At 41.2% G+C, this 19,186-nt stretch overlaps 1 protein-coding gene across 1 annotated transcript; it reads right to left on the bottom strand.

Annotated features, from left to right (window-relative positions):
* Nucleotides 1-17: 17 nt before the first annotated feature.
* hsd17b12a (hydroxysteroid (17-beta) dehydrogenase 12a) lies at nt 18-18,920 on the bottom strand. Its single transcript, XM_038706744.1, has 11 exons — nt 18,743-18,920; nt 8,765-8,811; nt 7,699-7,774; nt 5,891-5,998; nt 4,863-4,927; nt 4,569-4,613; nt 4,138-4,172; nt 3,142-3,223; nt 2,999-3,064; nt 1,552-1,701; nt 18-1,281 (listed from the first exon to the last, which is right to left on the bottom strand). The coding sequence occupies exons 1-11, from the start codon at nt 18,918-18,920 to the stop codon at nt 1,141-1,143; spliced, it is 993 nt and encodes a 330-aa protein (XP_038562672.1). The 3' UTR covers nt 18-1,140.
* Nucleotides 18,921-19,186: the final 266 nt, after the last annotated feature.

Here is a 19,186-nt window from a genome sequence, read left to right as displayed (position 1 = left end):
CCCAGGACAAATGTCAGTGCATTTTACATGTAGAAATTCAAATTTTAATTTCCAAGCATATTAAAACACTCTTTACAGAGGAAAAGCATTCACAAGGCAGCTTAGTTGAGGAACAGGTCAGACCAAATCATATGGAGTATTCAATTGTGCACCAACTGTATTAAGAAGAACAGTTCTCTTGTTTTGCAGCAAACATTTGGTAGAATGTGAACTAGTCTGTAAGTAAATGTGAAACCACAGCTACAGTAATGATGTAAAATATTCTCAATCCCTTTGAAATCCTTTCAAAACACACCGGATGTACAAAATTAGGTTTCCTTCATCTGTGAAAGGTTTACATTTTGATTAAAATAGGCAGAAAATTAAGCAACCGTGTCATTCACATGGACATAGCACCAGTTGAATTACATCCTTCCATAACACAGTTTTAACCAGTCGATACCCGATCACTGAATCTGACCATTTCCAGCATTAATGTCAGTAGAAAGGCACTTTTGTTTAATGCAACAGTGAATGATAACTATGAAAACTCTTTGGTTTAGAACAAGTCATTTGTGCAAAAACAACCCACCACAAAGTAACTTTTTAAATATACTGTAAACACACAATGTTATAGAAAAAAACAAAACAAAAAAAACCAATGCATGCCGATAATAGTTCCGTAAACAAACATAGGAAGTAGCCATCTTTAAATGGCTCAATGATTTGTAAACAGGTTGAAAGCTAGTCTAAAAGGTCTGAGTTTGGCTCGTGTGTTCATACGAATATAAAATAAATAATTATACATATATAAAAAAAGATGCCCACCACCATTTTCCACTGCTTACAACAGCAGGGTAAACAAATCATTTTTGGTTGTATATTTCCACCATCAGTGTCAGTGACAAAAAGTATTAATGGTATTTGCCAAGAGCAGCAATTTTATTATTATCCCCCCGTCTTACTTGGCCATTTCTCTTGGGACAAATCACAAAGTCATACACATACTTTGATGTGCATATTTACTGAAGGAACAAAAAAGTGAAACCTCAGGCAACTGTAGGAGCAGTCACACAGATACAAAACACAATCTCTCTTTTCCTTTAATGCTTCACCGGGTCAGAACAGAGTTGCTGCCTGCATATTCGTCACCCGTCTTTCCTAGTCACTCTTGAAGTTTGCTCCATTCTTCTGCTCCCGGAGCTTTCTCCTCTGCAGGTATCCGGTACGTTGCAGACGGTTCATTCTAGCTGCAAAGAAGATGACGATGTTGCTTGGCACCAGCTTAGTGGTGAACCAACCCTGTGAGGGAAAAAAAACACCACAAAAAAAAAAAAAAAAGTGCCACATGAGTTTATAAGCCATTTAAAAACTTTTAAATGAAAATGCAAAAATAAATGATTTGACTAAAAACCTTTTCCAAGACATCTTCAAAAAGACATACAGTACTCTATTTTTTCACAGCATTATCTAGAGTTTCCACAAATCATTTGAGTAAAACAAAATATAGCCTGGATCTATACTGGATGTGTGTTGCAACTAGGTTGAGTATTTGAGGTTTCCACGTCTTACCATGACAGCGTGGGGGAAATAGCCATTAGTCTGGCTCTGCAGACCCACAGTGTTGAGTTCAGCTGCCACATAGCGCTCTGGGGTTGGTTTGTCCAGGGTGGGTTTCCTGATACGAGTCATTTTAGTGGCCACGAAGAAGGGCAGCACGCTCTGCACAACGACAACGAGAAAACGTGAGATGAGCTAAAAACCCTTCCAGACCCAATCGCAATGTGTAAACAATGTTTGACTAAAACAAATTTCTAGTTCTGCCTCAGGATAGCATAAAGATTATTTAAATGACAAATTTCCACAGATGAACTCCAGATTTGTAGCACAGATAATTTTATGTGTTAAGTATTTAAATGGTGGCATGTCATGTGTCCTCCTGTGAGGCTGACCAATGGGACTCCAAGATGCACTTAAAATCTTTGCTGTAATCTGTTCTTATGACTGGGGTTATTGGATAAAAACATAGGGTTTGTTGAGGTGAAACTGCTGTACACACTCCCACCATAAGGTGGTGGATGAGTGACTAAAACAGAGGGTGCTTCAAAAAACAAAAAACCCCAGAACAAACAAGGTTTAAGTGGAACATATTTTCAAAAACGCCTGTGCTGTAAAAATGCGTATAACAAGCATAATTCATGAATGTGTAGTCATTTTATTTCCCTTCAGGCAGCACTGACTTAAGAAAAAAAAATATAATATAATATCTGAATTTCTTATATCCTTTGTCACAGAGTCTATAACAAAATACATTTCTATAAAACTAGCAAATCATAATACAATTAATTGGTCATGTTCCCTAACCATTTTATTCTATTTTTGTTAGACATTCAAAAGCCACAATCCAAGTTTGGCCTAAAGGTTGCTGTACACCAATGGACCTTTAAGACGTAGCTGTATATAATATTTTCAACTTGGATTGGAATAACTTCAGAGACATGCAGTAAACAAGTGGCACAATGACCAAGAAGACTGGGCTTACATTGGTATCATTTGTGCTACTGTCACTCAAAGTTAGGGCAGAAGGGATGGGAATGATGGGTATTTTCATGTGGGGTTTACTAGGTTTATCAGAGAAATAACTAGGATAATGATTGAATCTGACCCAAATCTTACCCAGACTTAGACATCCCATCAATATTATTTAATTTTGAATGTCTAGACTTGGCTTAGCAGCACTAAATAACCTTATGTCAAGGTGAAGCCACATCTTCATGTTTTGTCAGTGAGTGGCTTTAGGGCACTCAGTTAAATTCATCTGCAAAAGTAACATCACTTAAGGGCAGGGCTGAAAATAAATAAATAATTATAAATCCTACAGTTGTCTCATCCTGGCATCTTTTTTGCTCATAAAAGCTCAGAAACCATAAGTGTCCTCACAACTGAGAACACATGCAACAACATCCTATGCAACATGGACGGAGAGGAATTAATCCCATCAAACAAGTCCAAAACTCACCTGAATGATGATGCCCTGACGCCTATACTCCTCCTGAAGGCCACGAGAGAAGAAATCCACGAAGGCCTGCACACAGAAAATATATGTATATCTCCATCTCTCTATCTATATATAAATAACAGACAAATAGAGAGGTCATATACCTTTGTGGAAGAATAGACTGTAAGCAGAGGGACAGGGTACATGCCGCTGGCTGAGGAGATGTTGAGGATAACTCCTTTGGATCTGAGAAAAAAAAAAAAAAAAAAAAAAAAAAAAAAAAACGACACCACACAACAAGGTAGATTTAGGACAAGAACTTTGGTTTGTTGTCTGTGATGCTTAAAAACACATTTAGGGTGGCAACGTTACAGAGGTTTCAAAGAATTAATGAAGATTGTATGACTCAAAACTATCATGTTTTTGATGATGTTGCATTGATCAAATTATACATCAGAGGCTTTATTGTTAATTTGGGATTTTCTAAATCAAGACATCCTGCTACAATCCTCAACACCACAATCTACATCACAGGGCTTTCCCCAAAATGTGAAGCACTGATCCCAGAACAGAGCAACAAATTTTTTTTATCCTTATTTTTTCTTCAAATCCACAAACTTTCAATGATTTACCAGGCCAGTGGGAACTCTGTCTCTATACACATTCAGCACACTGACAAATACACACAAAGTGTCGTTCCACACACACACACTCTAACACAGTGTGGTAGTGGCCGTGTGTGTTGCCATGGCAGCCTGTTGCTGCAGTGATGTAGTGGAGCAACGCTCCAGCCTCACACGGCACCAAATGTGCCTGCGCTGCTATTGGCCAGCAGGAGTCACATGGGAAAAGAGCAGCCAATCTGGTGGGAAGAGCACTTTGTGTGAATTGAAAGCTTGTCAGCATTGCGAACAAAGGAAGAGAGATGCAGTGATGGAAAGAGCTTGGTCAGGATTTCTTTTCCCACTTCCTTATTAAAAAAAAAAAAAAAAAAAAAAAAAGAGAGTGTCCCCTTTATAAAGTGTCTCCCAAATAAAATTTTGTTTTACAAGAGCAGTATTTGATTCCTTGTGCAGCTCTGTGCCACGCTCCCTCATTTGCAACACTGATATTTGACTGCAGTCATGTCACAAAACATGGAAGCCTATCATTTAACTCACCTCTTAACCATTCTGGGCAGCACCAGACGGGTCATCTAAAAGAAGAAAGAAACCACCACCACAAGATCAGTTAACGTTAATGACAAAACTCAGGAACAGGACTCTGTGAAAGAGTTTATATAAAAGAAAAAAATAACAGAGACAGAGAGAGAGAACGTGGGTGGCAAGTACAGACAGCGTTGGTGTAGTCCACCGTTGCTTTGGGAACAACTGAGACACTGCAGGTACCATGGTAGAAACACCAGAAGAGGAGAAAGGAGGAGAAGAACAAAAGGGGGAAAGTGAGGAGGGGGAAGGGGTACCCCATGGATCAACTTTAAACAAACATTTGGGGTGATATATAAATATTTGGCATTTGGCTGAAGGTATTTAGAATATTTCCTTTCTGAAGAGCAAGAGTGTGCAGAGTTGGTCAAGACAGACAAACTTACCTGGCACACTGAGGTCATGTTAACGTTGATCATATTTGTGATGAACTGAAACATAGAAAGCACCAGTCAGCTAAACATTCACATATAAGATTATGTTTATACAGTAGAGAGCAGAGGAAGCAGATGATTGGTATACTAGATGCTACAGATTAACCATTACTAAACTGTACAGCATGAGACAAAAGAAGAATGGTAAATGAATTTGCTTTTTCCACAGGCTTAGACACTGCACTCTTAACGAGCAGCAGCGGAGAATTTGCATCTGCAAATAAAATATTAAATAAGAAAACTTACATTGTCCAGATCAGGAATATGGAGGTAGTACTCGGGGTAAGGGTAGGACACACCAACATTGTTGACTGTTGAAGACAAAAAAATTAATAAAAATTATTCTGCGGTTTTCACAAAATAACCTGGTGCTGGAAAAAAAAAAAAAATAATCAAACTAGCTTAAATGTCTACCATAAGGTGGCAGCAAAAGCAAACAAGACAAACCAGCATTTACTCACATAGCCACACCTTATAACCAGTGGAGCACAATTGGTATCATAAGGACAAGCAGTTCCTTAGATGTTCAACTAAAAAGTACAATGTGAACTCTCGAGTCTATAATTACACAGACATCTGAAATTTTAAATATATACCCTCTGTCGTGATATCGTTTTTGCTTTCTGATAAGTCTCTAAACCTTGAGCTCAAGACAGACTTTTAAAAGATAAGAAAAACAGTATTTATCCTTTGTGTTCTGGCAATATGTCTCCATCACTACTATGTCATGATAATTCAACCAGACCTTAAACATGACCCTTGTCAACAATGTGCACATTGTACTTTTACAGTCAGGCAAAGTTGGCAAAGTCAATTCAAGCATCTAAATTCATTGAGTGTAAAATGGATCAGATCACTCCACTGTGCAGAGAGAGAATCAGGAGATCACACGACCTTACGTTTCCATAGTAAGTGTTACAATTTAACTCACGGCATGGCTGATGTATATAGCGAAATCCAGAAGGGGGGGGGGGGGGGATAAGTTGTGTCTAATCTTTAATATTAATGACTCTTTAAGCATCTCACCTCCTGCTGCAAACAATGCATCTCGTGCTGCTTGAACACACAGCAACTGAATGTCAAATGTTTGTTAATTTTTGTATAGTTTGTCTTGCTCTGTCGCTTTGCCCTTTAGGATAGGTCTTGTTGTTTATGTAACACAACAGGTTCTTACATTAAAGTCAAATATGTCGACATGCAAATCGTGCCCAAGTCGTTACTGGACACAATGTGGGATGAATGAGCACACTGGCCTGAACAAAATCATCTCTTACCCAGAACACCAATCTCTAGACCCTTCAGCCCCGTCTCAATCTTGGAGTAGATGTCTGCCTTGCCAAAGTCAACTGCAATGGTCCTGGTCTCCACTTTAAACTGCTCCTCTGTAAGGGAGAAACAAGTGTCCATTAACAATGATATCTATGCAATGAGTGTTTGAACTGTGGACATAAAAGTTACATCATACAATTGTTGTGATAAGATCAAAGCTCAGAAGGAAGCATGTTTAAGATCAATCATTTTAGTGAGCAATCATGCCTTCACTACACACAGTGCCACAATTCAGCTAGCATTACATGGCTCAACAACACAGCAATCCCCCGTTTCAAAACCCTGGATCCATTCAAATGAAGGAGCATGAAACCATCTGTCAGACTTAACTGAAGAGGGCACTGCGTACCAACAAACCAGCTGAGCAATCGTGTCCCCATCCCTCCTCCCTCCATTCCTTCGTCATGTTTGACGCGCCTGCTGCAATTAGAATTTATTGTCCAAAGACTCGTTTAGCTGATAGGTGGCAGAGGGAGTTATAAGAGGAAAATTCCTGGGATGCGCCTCAGTAAAGACCAGTAGCGTGTCAGTGTATATTCAGCGTTGAGACAAGAGAAGGGGAACCTGAGAGGGATGTGAGGTGGAGGTGAATAAAATACAGAAAAGAGGGGTTAAGGGTTGGAGCCTCCATGAAATCCATATTCTAGCTTGGATTATTTTTAGTGATTCCAACCAACGCGAGTCCAAGTCAAATAAAACAATAAAAAGCAGCTTAGGACATGGTGGCAAAGAAGAAATATTAAGGATGAGGTTGCCAAATTGGAGGAGTAATTTATAGTTGCCAGGTAGGTGCAATCAAGAGTCAAATGAGATGCTTGCAACAATGAAATTATAGGTGGGACATGCTGGGTTGCCCGGTTACATGGTAGGGAGGGCGGTTTTCTCAGAGTAATCGTGAGGGAGGAGTGCGAGAGTTTGGCACGCCGCACCCCATTCGTGACTACCCATCAGCCCCCTCTGTGGATTTGAAGCACGACAGGGGAAATTGCACTGTGGGAGACGTCAGAGACAGATGGAAAGAAAGCGAGTCGGGAAGGGGCACCATTTGAACAGGGGGGGCCACTCACCATTCAGTCTCTTGTTAAAATGTGGACAGAGGCCAGCGAAGAGGAGAGAGGGGGAAAAAACAAAAAAAGTTTCTTTCCGTTTCATATGGACACTCATTTTAATTTTGTTGTGTAGGATGTTTCTGTCTTGAATGAGGAAAGCCTGTTTGTTTCGAAAAAAAATCTCAGAGTAACTGGTTGGTCCACAAGTTCATTCCGGCCAGATATTTGTTGTGTCTATCTTCATACTAACAGTGAAGACATAAACATAGCCTGCTTTGTTAGCTGCATGTTTCCAATTCTCCACCACTCAAACAGAATAAAAAGGCATGACTTAGCAGGACGCAATATAGTGTGAAAAATGGGACTGAGGGGAATAAATCTTAATAGTGAAAGTACTCACAAAATGACTGAATCTGTAAAACACATTGTGTTTTGGAAAACTAATATGAACTTGTATTTTGTCCTCAAAACAGATGCAAGGATTAATTTCTCCTCCTCTATTTGACTATATTCTAAATCCTTACGTTGAGATTATGCCCTCTTGTCAGGGCCTGGTAAACCCCGTAGCAGACAGGGGAAGGTTGCACATCACTGCCTTCCTCTACACACATCCTCTTCTGCCCACTTGCTGTGCTCTCAACCCCGAACGGGTTTCCTTGATGTTGTAGAAACACACACACACACACACACACACACACACCTACCAAGTGACCTGGCCATGTCATCCAGCTTGTCCTGGGAGCGACTGATCAACATCATGGCAAATCCTCGACGAGCCAGCTAGAAAGGAAATACCAGTTTAGAAACAGATGCACAAGTTTGACTTTGAAATTTTAAATATATTGGACGGCAATGTAACATACTGTGTGGGAACTACAGATGGCAGCGAGGCAAGAGAACTAAATTTCAGGAATGCCCATAAAGCAAAAAAAAATTAAACAATCTAACATTTCTGTCAAGAGCACCAACTCTCAAAAGTGTAAGTCTGTATTTCTAAACTTTAAATAAGTATGCTTCAATTCTGGATTGGTTGATTGGGAGAGCAATGGTAACATATCTTCCAAAATCCCTCCAGTGACCATAGATTGATCACTTATCTCCATCTGCACACTGACACATGTTGTGCTCACTTTGTTGGAAGCATGCTTTTCTGGCATTCTGATAAGTTTGAATCACATTTTTGCTAATTTTTTCCTTGAAATTCTGTCCAGCTACTGCCCTTACCATTTCAACTGGACACTGACTCAATATAGGTTCGAAGTTCAGCTAGGTGGATTTTCAAATCTAATTGCAAATCTGCTTGTGAATTTCAAATTATTTGCAATGACGTACTTTAGAACACAGAGGTTGATTTATCATGTTCCATGTGAAAGCAGCATTCACGTAGTGCATTTCTACATAAATATTAACATACCTAAACACTGCATGGCATAATACACTGTAAAATTTGCCTACTGTTGCGTGACAGGCGACTAGCCTCACTGTAGCACCAACAGCAACAGTATGAGTCAAAGGCCCTACATGACTATATTATACAGCACACCCACATTAGTATGGGCCCAACACGTGGCAGGGTAGCCCCTTTTCAACGTGAGCTAGTTACCTCCATAACAGACGGTGTGTGATGGATCTATTCCATGTTAATAGGCCTGTAAGAGCTCTCAGCTACCATGACCTATGGGTTAACACTGCATATGTGTGCATATGAGTCACAGCTTTTCCATGAATTTTTTTTTTTCCCTCAAATAAATAAGAGTCCAAGAGCCTCACCTCCTCCGCATAGGATTTCCCGATTCCATCCGTGGCTCCCGTCACAACTGGAGAGAGACAAAGAAGAAAGAGGTTAGTATAGGTTCTCTTCACACTGTGTAGCAGGGCAGGGGTCAAGGCAATTTCTTTACATTGTCATATCCCAGCAAAAGGGCGTTGTTCGGCCCAACACGAAGGAATTATGTCAGTCGTTATATGTAGTTATTATACCATAGCCATCAGCCAATCAGATTGCTTGACTTTAGCTATCCATTCTATAAATCTAGGTAAAGTTATTGTAACCCAGTCAAATGGCCTCAAAGTCATAATACATCAGCAACACTGACAAGTCATACCAGAATGACTCATTACTCTGGCACATCTATGACTATGACATCTTCACGGTTTCGGTTATCTTTGCATCTGGTCACACACACACACACACACACACACACACACACACACACACACACACTTTGTGTAGAGAATTACGACACACCTTCACATCAGGTTTGACCACTTCCAGTTATCGTGACAGCTCAGAGCTCCAATATGGAGTTTACCGCAGGGCTCTTTACAGGTGACAGACAGGGACATATGACATATTTCACTTTAAGCCAATCCGTTGGTGAACACACCCTGCGACACTATTCCCCTGCTATTTAGGAAAACCTCTAAAATGACTTTTCAGTCAAATAGCGTTTGTTTGATGAGATGCTTACAAGGTGTCCATTCTCAAAGTGCAAACAAAAGCAAGCGTGTAGTTCAATTTTAGAGCAGAGATGCATATAACTCAAGATAGTTTAGATAGGAGTCAGATAGCAAAGATTAAGCTACAAAAGAAAAGATGGGGCAGAGACTATATGGTGGTTGAGATAAGATGGTATAGATTAATGTATAACAAAGATAGAAGACAGTATAGGACTCAAAGCCCTCAACACCCACTGATACCTCACTGGGAGCAGCTCCTGTGATGTTAAACAATACAATTTTCAAGATCAAGTCTTCATCTTGAATACCTTATCATTTTAGTATGCCACCAAAATCTGACTGGCAAGGTTAAGTGTATCTGTAGTTTGCATATAGTTGGAGGAAGGCGAATGGTGGAAAACCAGCAAGAATCAGAACAGTATGGTATGAGCAGATTTCATAGACGTACAACAAAAGATGGTAAAGTGGCCACAGCGTGGAGAGACCAAGACAGAGAGGAGCTGATCTTCTTGTGTTCAGAGTTCTCCTCACCTTGTCAAGCAAGCAGGGCTATTTTTAAACCTTCACTGCCCATCAACCTTAGCCCCTCTTAGACTGACTGAGGATGGGGGAGAAGGGAGGTAGGGAAAGAAGAACAAGGAAGGTAGAAAAACGGACACAAGACAAACAAGAAAGCGTGGTGAGGAGGGATGGGGGGGTACTCACAAAAATATATGCACACACAGTTGTGAATCATAAATTATTAGCAAAGCTTGATGAAAGATTAATAGAGGTAGAGGACATTCTCTGGCAAAGAGCTGGAGAGCAGGAAAAAGAGACGAGAGAGATGAGAGAGGGGACGCAGAGAGGAGGGAGTGATGACGAACATGTAGCAGGAGAAAGGAGGAGGAGGGTGAAGTGGGGTAGGGTAGACGGTGGGGTGAGGAGAGATCCTAGGGCTGGCTAAAAATAGAACTGGAGTGAAGCAAGAGAACGAATAAGTGAAGGAGAAAGAAACAGAACAGAGATGGCGGTGGAGGAGAGGGGGTGTGTGGAAGAGAACGAGTGAATGAGAGGCAAGTGAGAAGCACAAAGTCAAAAGAGAAAAGAGCAGAATCCCTGGTTATTTTTAAACCTCCCCCATATTAAGAATGAAACGCTCCGTGGCAGAAATGCCTCAATGGACACGGGCTGTACCAAATCAGGCTCTCGTTGCAGATGCAGGTGGGGGCAAACAAAGGCAGGGAGAGGCTACATTCACTGCAAAGTAAAATGGCTGGGGGGGGGGGGGGGGGGGGGCGCTACTACAACCATCTTCACATAAAATTATGTTTTTCCTATTATAATCTAATGAATTGAATGACTTATTTGTTTTATAAGCTACAGGGCTAATACTTTATCCTTCGCCTGCATGACCGAGTTTCAGGAGCAAAGAATGCGTTATGAAGCACGTACCATAACCATTTGAACTTTAACCTGATCCAGGTTAACGTGCAGGAATGTGTTGTGCGCTTAAAGTGCAGGCACAGCATCACCTTCTGAACCTGACGACGACAGTAAAGAATGTAAAGTACTTAGCAGTGCATGTGTTCATGCTATGCATTTCAAGAATACCAAACATAGTGTCAGTCTTAAAGCCACTATTCTTGCCTTTGAGTGTCATTTCTCCAAAAGCCAGATAAAATCTAAAATTTTTTTTTGCTTTTGAGTTGCTATCAGCCATCATTAGTCAAACAAATACAAGAACCAAGAGTATTCTGAATTTAAGCGAAGTAACATATAATACCTACTCAAAGACACAAAATTATTCAGGAATTATCAGCTTGAAATGCAGACTGAAATATCAGAATAAAATTTGATGCCAGTTGTATAACTGGCAGCCCTTCAATGATGACCAGGCACTGCAGAAATAGAGAAAATATAAGTATCCTATTCTAATGACGTACAAAACAGAACACAATGTCCAAAACACTAATGTTCAGACACACACACACTTAATTCCCCTCACGTGAGCGTAGTCCCTTTTTGTTACAATGCATCTGTGACACACAGATGCATTGTAACAAAAAGGGACTACGCAAGCAAACACGTGACTGACAGCAGTGCTACTGACGCTCAGAGAAGACGCACACTGACAAAAGGGTGAATGTGTGCTGATGGGGCAACCATGTATTGGAGTGATGTGCACAATGAAAATAATGGTGATTTGAAAAAGGCTAGGGAAGGGGAGTGCATGAATTCATGAGTGTATTGGCAGAGGGGGATGTGTGCACTGCTGCTGCCTTTCATTCATTCCCAGCAACACTGCTCTGAACCCAGTTCCCCCCCATTCTTACGCCTCAGAGAACTGGTCCACCATGCTGGCTCTAAAGCACCCTGATGAGGGCGCATTTGCACCGCAGCTCTGCTGTGCTTATTGCTGCACATCACGTCCAAAGGCATTGACATCCCCCAGCCTTTTCTGTCTCCCTCCCTCCCTCCTCAGCAGCAGAGCAGCCCCTGCTGCTGCCTGCTCACTATTCTGAGGGTCTAAAAAAAGCAGCAGGAGGAGTAAAAATAGCAGCGCGCCTGCACTGCCTCGTCTGGGAGCTGCCTGCCTGCCTGCCTGCCTGCCGCAGCACCTGAATACCAACAAGATCCCCCACCACCATCACCACGACGACCAGGCTGCTGCTGCATCCTCAGTCCTCCATCTAAAGCCCTGATGCCAGCAAGAGTACTGCAGGCTGGGAAAAACCACAGAACATCTGATCTGATGAGCAGTGGAAAAAGAACAGGGCGAGCACAAAGCCTTGACTGCTGATACTCATGAAGAATCTTTGATTTAGATTATCGTATCGTTCTATTAACTGATTATTCCCTCTCTAGATAAAAAGGTGTGGTGGTAAAATTAGCTCATCTAGTGTTTAGTTGTAGAGAAAGCTGGCATGATTTTGACAATCACTTACTGACAGGGTGAGGTCAACTTCCTATGCAAAAATAGAGTGAGACAGAACTAAAATGATCACAAAAACTCCCTCTTCAACCCTCCCCACCACCAAATACCCAATTAAGATTCTCAGTGAGGAGAGACTGCGGTCCTTGTATGCCCCGCTCTTGTTACGTACAGTTATGTAATCTGTCGCACCCCAAACTGGCCTATCAACGAGCAGCCCCTCCTACCGCAGGAGGGAAAGAAAAAAAAAAAAAAAAAAAAAAAGGGAGGGAGGGATGCAGCAGAAGATCCAAAAGACAGCCCCCCCAACACACACACACCCACCTTCCACATTCAAACACACACAGCTTTAAATAGCAGGGGAGAGAAAGTCACATGGGTAATATAAAAGTAGACAAAAATAATGCTTGATCGGGCCGGGGGAAGAGGGAGAAATGAAGGGAGGGCGAGACAGAAGAAAAATAAAAAAATAAAAATGCGAACATGTACTTCAGAGCTGCCCAAGATAGAACCAGCTTCTATATTTGGATGCAGAGCAAAATAGTTACATTCCCCTCCCTCCTCCACACATGCCTTGTTTAAAAAAAAAAAAAAAAAAAACAAACACACACAACTAAAGAAAATAAATAGTTCCTTTCACCACAACTACTTGGATTGAGACAAGGTGATTTGAGCAGAAAACAAACTTTCAAAAAAAAAAAAAAAAAAAAAAAAAAGCCTACAGCAGGTGAGTTCACTTTATTAGTCAGTCCTCTCTGGCTGAAGAGTTAATCAGAGAAGTCACCTGCTGGAGTCTTTGGCAGTAGGTATGAAAACCTCCACACACATAGCCTTGCATGGCGCATGACTGAAAACACCTGATGTATAATTTACATTACTGTAATCAAGTTAGTGGGTAACATAAATGTGGAGTTCCTCTACAAATGTAGTGATTCTTCAAAATTAATCTGCATTTGAATGACTTGTGTCTTAATGCCGTGCATTCCTACTGTAAACAGAAGTTATTTCACATCACAAACTATAACCAGAGAGTATTACAAAGTTTGACCAAAACTGGCATTCTGAAAACTACATAAAACGCCTTGCACACAAGTTACTGTATATTATGTTCATCCAAACTGTGGCTTTTTTTATTTTTAAACAGGAGAGGTAATTACTTCATACATTCTTCTAAGGTTTGTTCCAGAAAGACTGATGCCAACGCCTCAAGTAGCATACATTTCAACATGCCCACAACTAAACATACTGCCTTTCTGGCATGTTGGACTGAAATGTACGAAGGCATCATTTTACAGAAGGTAATAAACCACTAATCCCAAATATGCTGGTGGTCCAGTATTGTGACTGAGCAGCTACATCATTATTGTACTTGATGCCCTCTTTCAAGCATAGCAGTATCTATGTGTAAGATATAGTTAGGCTGGAAAGTTGGTTTAACCTTAATCCAAGTTTTAACTAAGTTCAAAGGGGCCCATTTCTGGGGTTTCTTTATCACTTGTTATTGCATTTATTCGCAGAGGCATTTCTGTTGCTTTGTCAGTGCAAGGGCTTCAAATGACCATTTTACTGCTGAAATGATAAGTGGATTAATCAATTAATGGCTCGACAGAAAGACCAGTAATGATATTGTTTGTCAATGCATAAGAAAGAAGTCTAGTTGTTATTTATCAAAAAATAAAAAAAAATAAAAAAAATTCCGTTGAGGGGATTTGGTGCTTTTTTGTCTTATAAGCCAGTAAACCAAATTATATATTTGGGTTTTACACCGTTTGTTGGACACACAAGCAATCTGAAGATATCATTTTAGGTTTTCAGAAGTTGTATACACAGTTTTACTATTTTCTGACATTTCATAGACCAAATTAATTATCAGCAGATAATTAATGAAAATAATAGTTTGTTGCAGCCCTACACCATTTAACCAATAATTTGTTTAAAGAAGGTTACAATTCATGACCAATGTCAATCACAGATTACTAGATCCAGAAGTTCTATCTTAAACTGTTCATGTAGTCTAAGCGGTCGTCAGAACCACAGTAGAATAATTTCAGAAAATATAACAAAGCAACATCTTAGTGTTTGTGACGCTACAGTATTACAAATTTTTTAATGTTAGGCTTTAAGTACACTTATTTCTTGTATACTGAAATATCAGCACTAGTCATGATGGATAGCATTTAAGCTTTACTTGTTTAAGAAAATACAGACTTAAGTTGTCAAGAGAATATAGGAATGGCTTAGTGGGCAAACCAATTGATGAGCAAAAAGGAGATGGGTGGAGAATGAGAAAAATTTAACTGGAGAACAGAACAACATGCTTAGAGGAAGATGGTACTGTAGGCTCAAATAGAGTGCAAGAAACAATTACACAGTGGCCGAGATGGAGCCAGGGAGGGGGGTAGGATTTTGAAGAGTTTGAAATGAGGGGGATGCAGAGGATTTTTTTCCCCCCCTCCCTCTTTTTTTTTTTTTACCCAGCATCCCTGGCTCTGGCACGTGTCATAGAGTGTGTTCATCACATGAACAGCAGTGTTCTCCCTTTCCGCCCACACACACACACACACACTCTCTCTCTCTCATACAAAGCACTAGAGGGAAGCACATTCACAAGGATGAAAAAGTAGAGACCTTGCCTCAGTTGAAACACAGGGATACATTTCAGTCTGATATGTGCATCTTCCTTAGCGTGAATGAAGCCTACTTCCTATTCATAAAAAGCAAAAACTGACAATGATTCTCAAAATTATTAACGCTACCCTGCAACTCTGATTCACCTGCAGCTTGTGTTGATAAATGGCTCAAATGTTTAATCCTGGTCCAAAAAAACTCTACTAAATTCTTGCGTGCTGACCCAAGCCTTTGTCACTCTTGTGCTGTCCTGATGAATGGCTGCATCCTTCTTATGTAATAGGAACATTTTCTCAATACACTCTAATGTGAAAGCGCGTGTCACATCACCACCCAGCCCTTGCAGAAAGCTCTCTTTGGTCTAATTTACTTCTCTATAATGGAGTTTTACTCACACGCAACAGAACAGACACTGGCTCCCTTATATAATAAGGGAAGCTGGGGGCTAAGTGTGGAGTGAGCAGAGAGGAGAAAAGTAGGCACTATTACACAGAGTGAAAAGCTGCTCCACTGGAAATAAAAGCATAAATACCAAAAATTGCATCAGAAAACTGCAAAATGTCTATGAAATACTAGAAAGAATTTAAAAAAAGGTTAACTAAAAAAGACTAAATCTTTCTGAAAGCCAGATTCATGCACAATGCTAACAAAAAAAAACAAACAAAAAAGCAGCAATCTTGCTTTATTGTGATGCACCTATTGGTCTTTTTCAAAATCTCCTAAAAATAAAATGTGTCATGTTCTAGAGAGTTGCCATTCCTTCACTCAAGGTTTTATTTTTTTAAAAGAGAAAAACTGAGCTGCAGACATGATTGGGCTGGCAGGAGGTGGGAAAAGAGTATGTGTGGTTGCACAGTGCAGCAGAGAGGCTGGGGAAGCCGCCTTTACCCATGCTGCAGTGCTCCTGCTCTACCGCTAGGAGTCCCATCCACTAAGGGGAAGACCAATCATTGGCAAAGGAACTCCAGAGAAATCCCTGCTCTCCACTGCATGTGAGAGCTGCAGAGCTTCAGACCAACACAAGACACAACGATGTACAGTGATAACATGAAAAACTACACCAATGATTTAAAAAACAAACAAACATTAAATACAAATTTCCTTTTCTTGCAAAAAGGGACGGGATTAACTTGTATCTGATCTTGTGTTAGTGTTTAGTGGGCAAACTACCTCAACCACACACACACACACACACACACGTCTGACCAGGAAATACAAGTAGTCTTGTGTGTTGCAATTGCAGCCATGTGGACTGTAAAAAGCACATGTTTAAAAAGGATGATAGTTATCAAATGTTGAACATTTTAGAAGCCATGTCAGTCTAAGAACTTTGTCTATGGGTGAAGTGACTGATTTTATTTCCTTGAATAATTGTTTACTGGGTGTTAGCCAATATCCTCTTACATGATCCCATAAAGTAAGTGAAATAAAGTAAACCTTTTCCCATTTACACACAGTCCTCAATTCAGGTGATATAATTACAAAGAGAAGCATTCTTTGAAAACAAATGAAGACAGTGATGAAATTTCAAGCTTTCAATAAGTTTTCCTACACAAAGGCGCTTTACATTGATGATAATCAACTGTCATGGTTAGATACAAGAGCTGAAGAGTTGTGCTAAACACCAACCTGGATTATGCTACTCCACAGCTCTGAATTCAGGGGAGATGCGGAAGTATAAGTAAATGACTGAAAACCCTACAAACTCCACAGCTTCTGTGGAGTAGCTACTCACGACTTAATTTTACACTCGTGGCTTATTGTGCTTAAAAACAAGGAGACAATACCAAGCCTTTTCAATCATTAGGAGGTTTAACTTGTTTCAACAGGTGCCTTAGTTCTTTAGTATAAGGTGGAGACCAGGAGTCGCACCACTTGACGTATGTGTGTTAAGGAAATCACGCCTGTGCCTAACCTGGCCAGACCCGCACATCTGGTACAACCAGCTGAGGAGAACACCACATCCCCAGCACACATCCACTCCCTCCTCTCCTCCACTTGCTCACTCCCTGCCATGGCTCTAACCATTGTAATTAGAAATGAAAGTCAGACTTGTCAGACTGGTGGCAGCAACTGGTTTCAGGGAGGGTCATGCAAGTTCACATGTTAAGAAAGGCGATACAAGAATACATGTGACAGGTTTCATGAACCCTTAGATTAGTAGAAAAATAGTTCTTTCTAAAATGCTACTTTAAAACTGCTGGTTTAGAGCATTTGCAACACTCTTCAAACTCATTCTATGGCATCACAGGTATTAGATTTGACCCAGTATGCTTGATGCAATAGAAACCCTTTAAGAACGGTTTGTTACTGCACCAAAAATGGTCTCTGCTACAAGCATGAGGAATAATTTTATTTTTAGAGTCCAGGAAGGTAACCTCTAATGCGAAGTTACAGCTATATCTGACAAGATACTGAAGACGCTGGAGGTGGAGTGAATGGAGAGGGGAGGTGGGGGGGGATCACAATTTCTATATGACCAATGGATGACGAGGCAAGCGAATGAGTCATCCGTGTGCACCGGTATTCCTCCGCATATTCCAGCAGAATCACAAAAATGTGACATTAGTCACTCCTAAAGGCACCTACCTTTGCGTCATGCGTTTAATTCCCTTTTATGGTACATAGAGCATCAATTAAACGCCCCATTAATAAAAAAAAACGACGACTTAGAGACAAATTGCGTCACGGTGCAGATAAACATCTGGGTAATTAAAAGAATTTAAAAAATCATCCGGGTCGCCACGTTTTGGGGTGTTAAAAATAAAAGGGGGAGATCATCAACCTATCCCGATGCAACGGGGAGCGCTCGGCAAATTGCGCAGCAAGCAGCTCCAGACGCAGCAGTCCTCCAAAGAAGAGACTGAAGAAGTGGGTCAAGCCATGGCAGGGCGATTCCTATGGGACTAGTCTCTAGCAATTCAAAATAATACACTTAGATCTGACAGGTAACTCGCTCCTATTTGGCCAAGCACTTTGTCAAAGTACATTAGTCAAATCCTCTTAAAGACGTTTTAATCGTCTGACAATATGTAGGGCAAACGGAATGAGGCATGGTAATGTGACAAGCAATGACTAGGAAGAAACCGACGACATAAACAAAAGCATGACAATACACCGCCTAAATATACTAATACACAAAGTGAGGTAAAAGATTTTCAAGTGTCAAAATGTTGGACAAACTCCCACAAGGTGACATATTTTGAAAAGTCAAAAGATGTGAAGATCATCTAGATGCGGGACACGTTTTAATTGGGCATATGGGTTTGTCCTACATCATGCGGATGGGCTAATGTGGTTCAGTAGTGCGCTGGCTGAGAGCTCACCCACATAAAACAGCTCTCTGAAAAGTGCGCATAGCCTGCGCAATTTGGCTCTTGGCTCACCAATGTGGGGCATCCCCCCACCGCTCCAAATGTGGGTGAAAACGCTGACTGGAGCCCTTGGCAGCAGACGGTGCTGTGTTTGACGCGACAAAAAAAAACAAAATAAACAATTGAGCTAATAATCACCATTATCTTGTCAGTCAATCAGCTGCTTACCTGCGCTTGTTACGCAACACCAACCACCCCTTGAATTGAGCCACAAAAACGGACCAGAATGCAGCTCTTCTTTGTGCCAAAGTGAAGTTTCAGCTCAATAACCTCATTCTGGTGTTTGTACGTCGAGTCCACCTGCCTACGTCTGAGCTGCCCTCTTCGTGACCGTGGTGTAGGTGGCGTGAAAATTGATGTGACCCAACTCACCTGCCCATTTGCCCAGTTTCGGAGAGAGCAGCCGCCCGTTTCCCAAGACCCAGATCCTAAAGCCTGAGAGCAGCCTGTAGAGCAGCCACAGCGCCAGAGAGGCCACAGTCAATGCGCCGACCCAGAAGAGAGGCGTCTCGGCCCTGCGGAGCGTCTCCTCAACGTTCATCCAGTTCATGGCAGCAGCTCTCGGTGTGTGTGAGAATGTGTGTGTGGAGACCTCAATTTTAGGCAATGTGCTCTAATTTCGTAGCCACAACGTGAGAGAGAGTCCCTTTATAAGGAGGTTGTAGCATCACACACTCCCCCAACTCCCCCAACACTTGTCTAGCCTGATTTAAAGTGCACCGCCCACCTCCTACTCCGCCCCGCCCTCCTCTTCTCTGCTCTGCTCTGGCTGCAGTAGCTGTCTCTCGGCTGATCCATCCCGCCGGTTGGTGCATT

This window comes from Micropterus salmoides, unplaced genomic scaffold (genome assembly GCF_014851395.1).
Source record: "Micropterus salmoides isolate LMB-PRFRI ecotype aquatic unplaced genomic scaffold, ASM1485139v1 Ms_hic_scaffold_8, whole genome shotgun sequence".
Taxonomy (NCBI): Eukaryota; Metazoa; Chordata; class Actinopteri; order Centrarchiformes; family Centrarchidae; genus Micropterus; species Micropterus salmoides.
Note: the sequence above shows the minus strand (reverse complement) of the source record. Positions and strands in the feature narration are given on the sequence as shown.

What these genes read in the sequence shown, in the direction of transcription:
- hsd17b12a (XM_038706744.1), bottom strand. Translation starts at nt 18,920, where the DNA reads ATGAACTGGATGAACGTTGAGGAGACGCTCCGCAGGGCCGAGACGCCT. An exon ending in GGAAATCCTATGCGGAGGAG is followed by an intron (nt 7,775 to 8,764) that starts GTGAGGCTCTTG and finishes TTTCCTTTCTAG; the next exon opens with CTGGCTCGTCGAGGATTTGC. An exon ending in CAGTCTATTCTTCCACAAAG is followed by an intron (nt 3,065 to 3,141) that starts GTATATGACCTC and finishes TTCTGTGTGCAG; the next exon opens with GCCTTCGTGGATTTCTTCTC.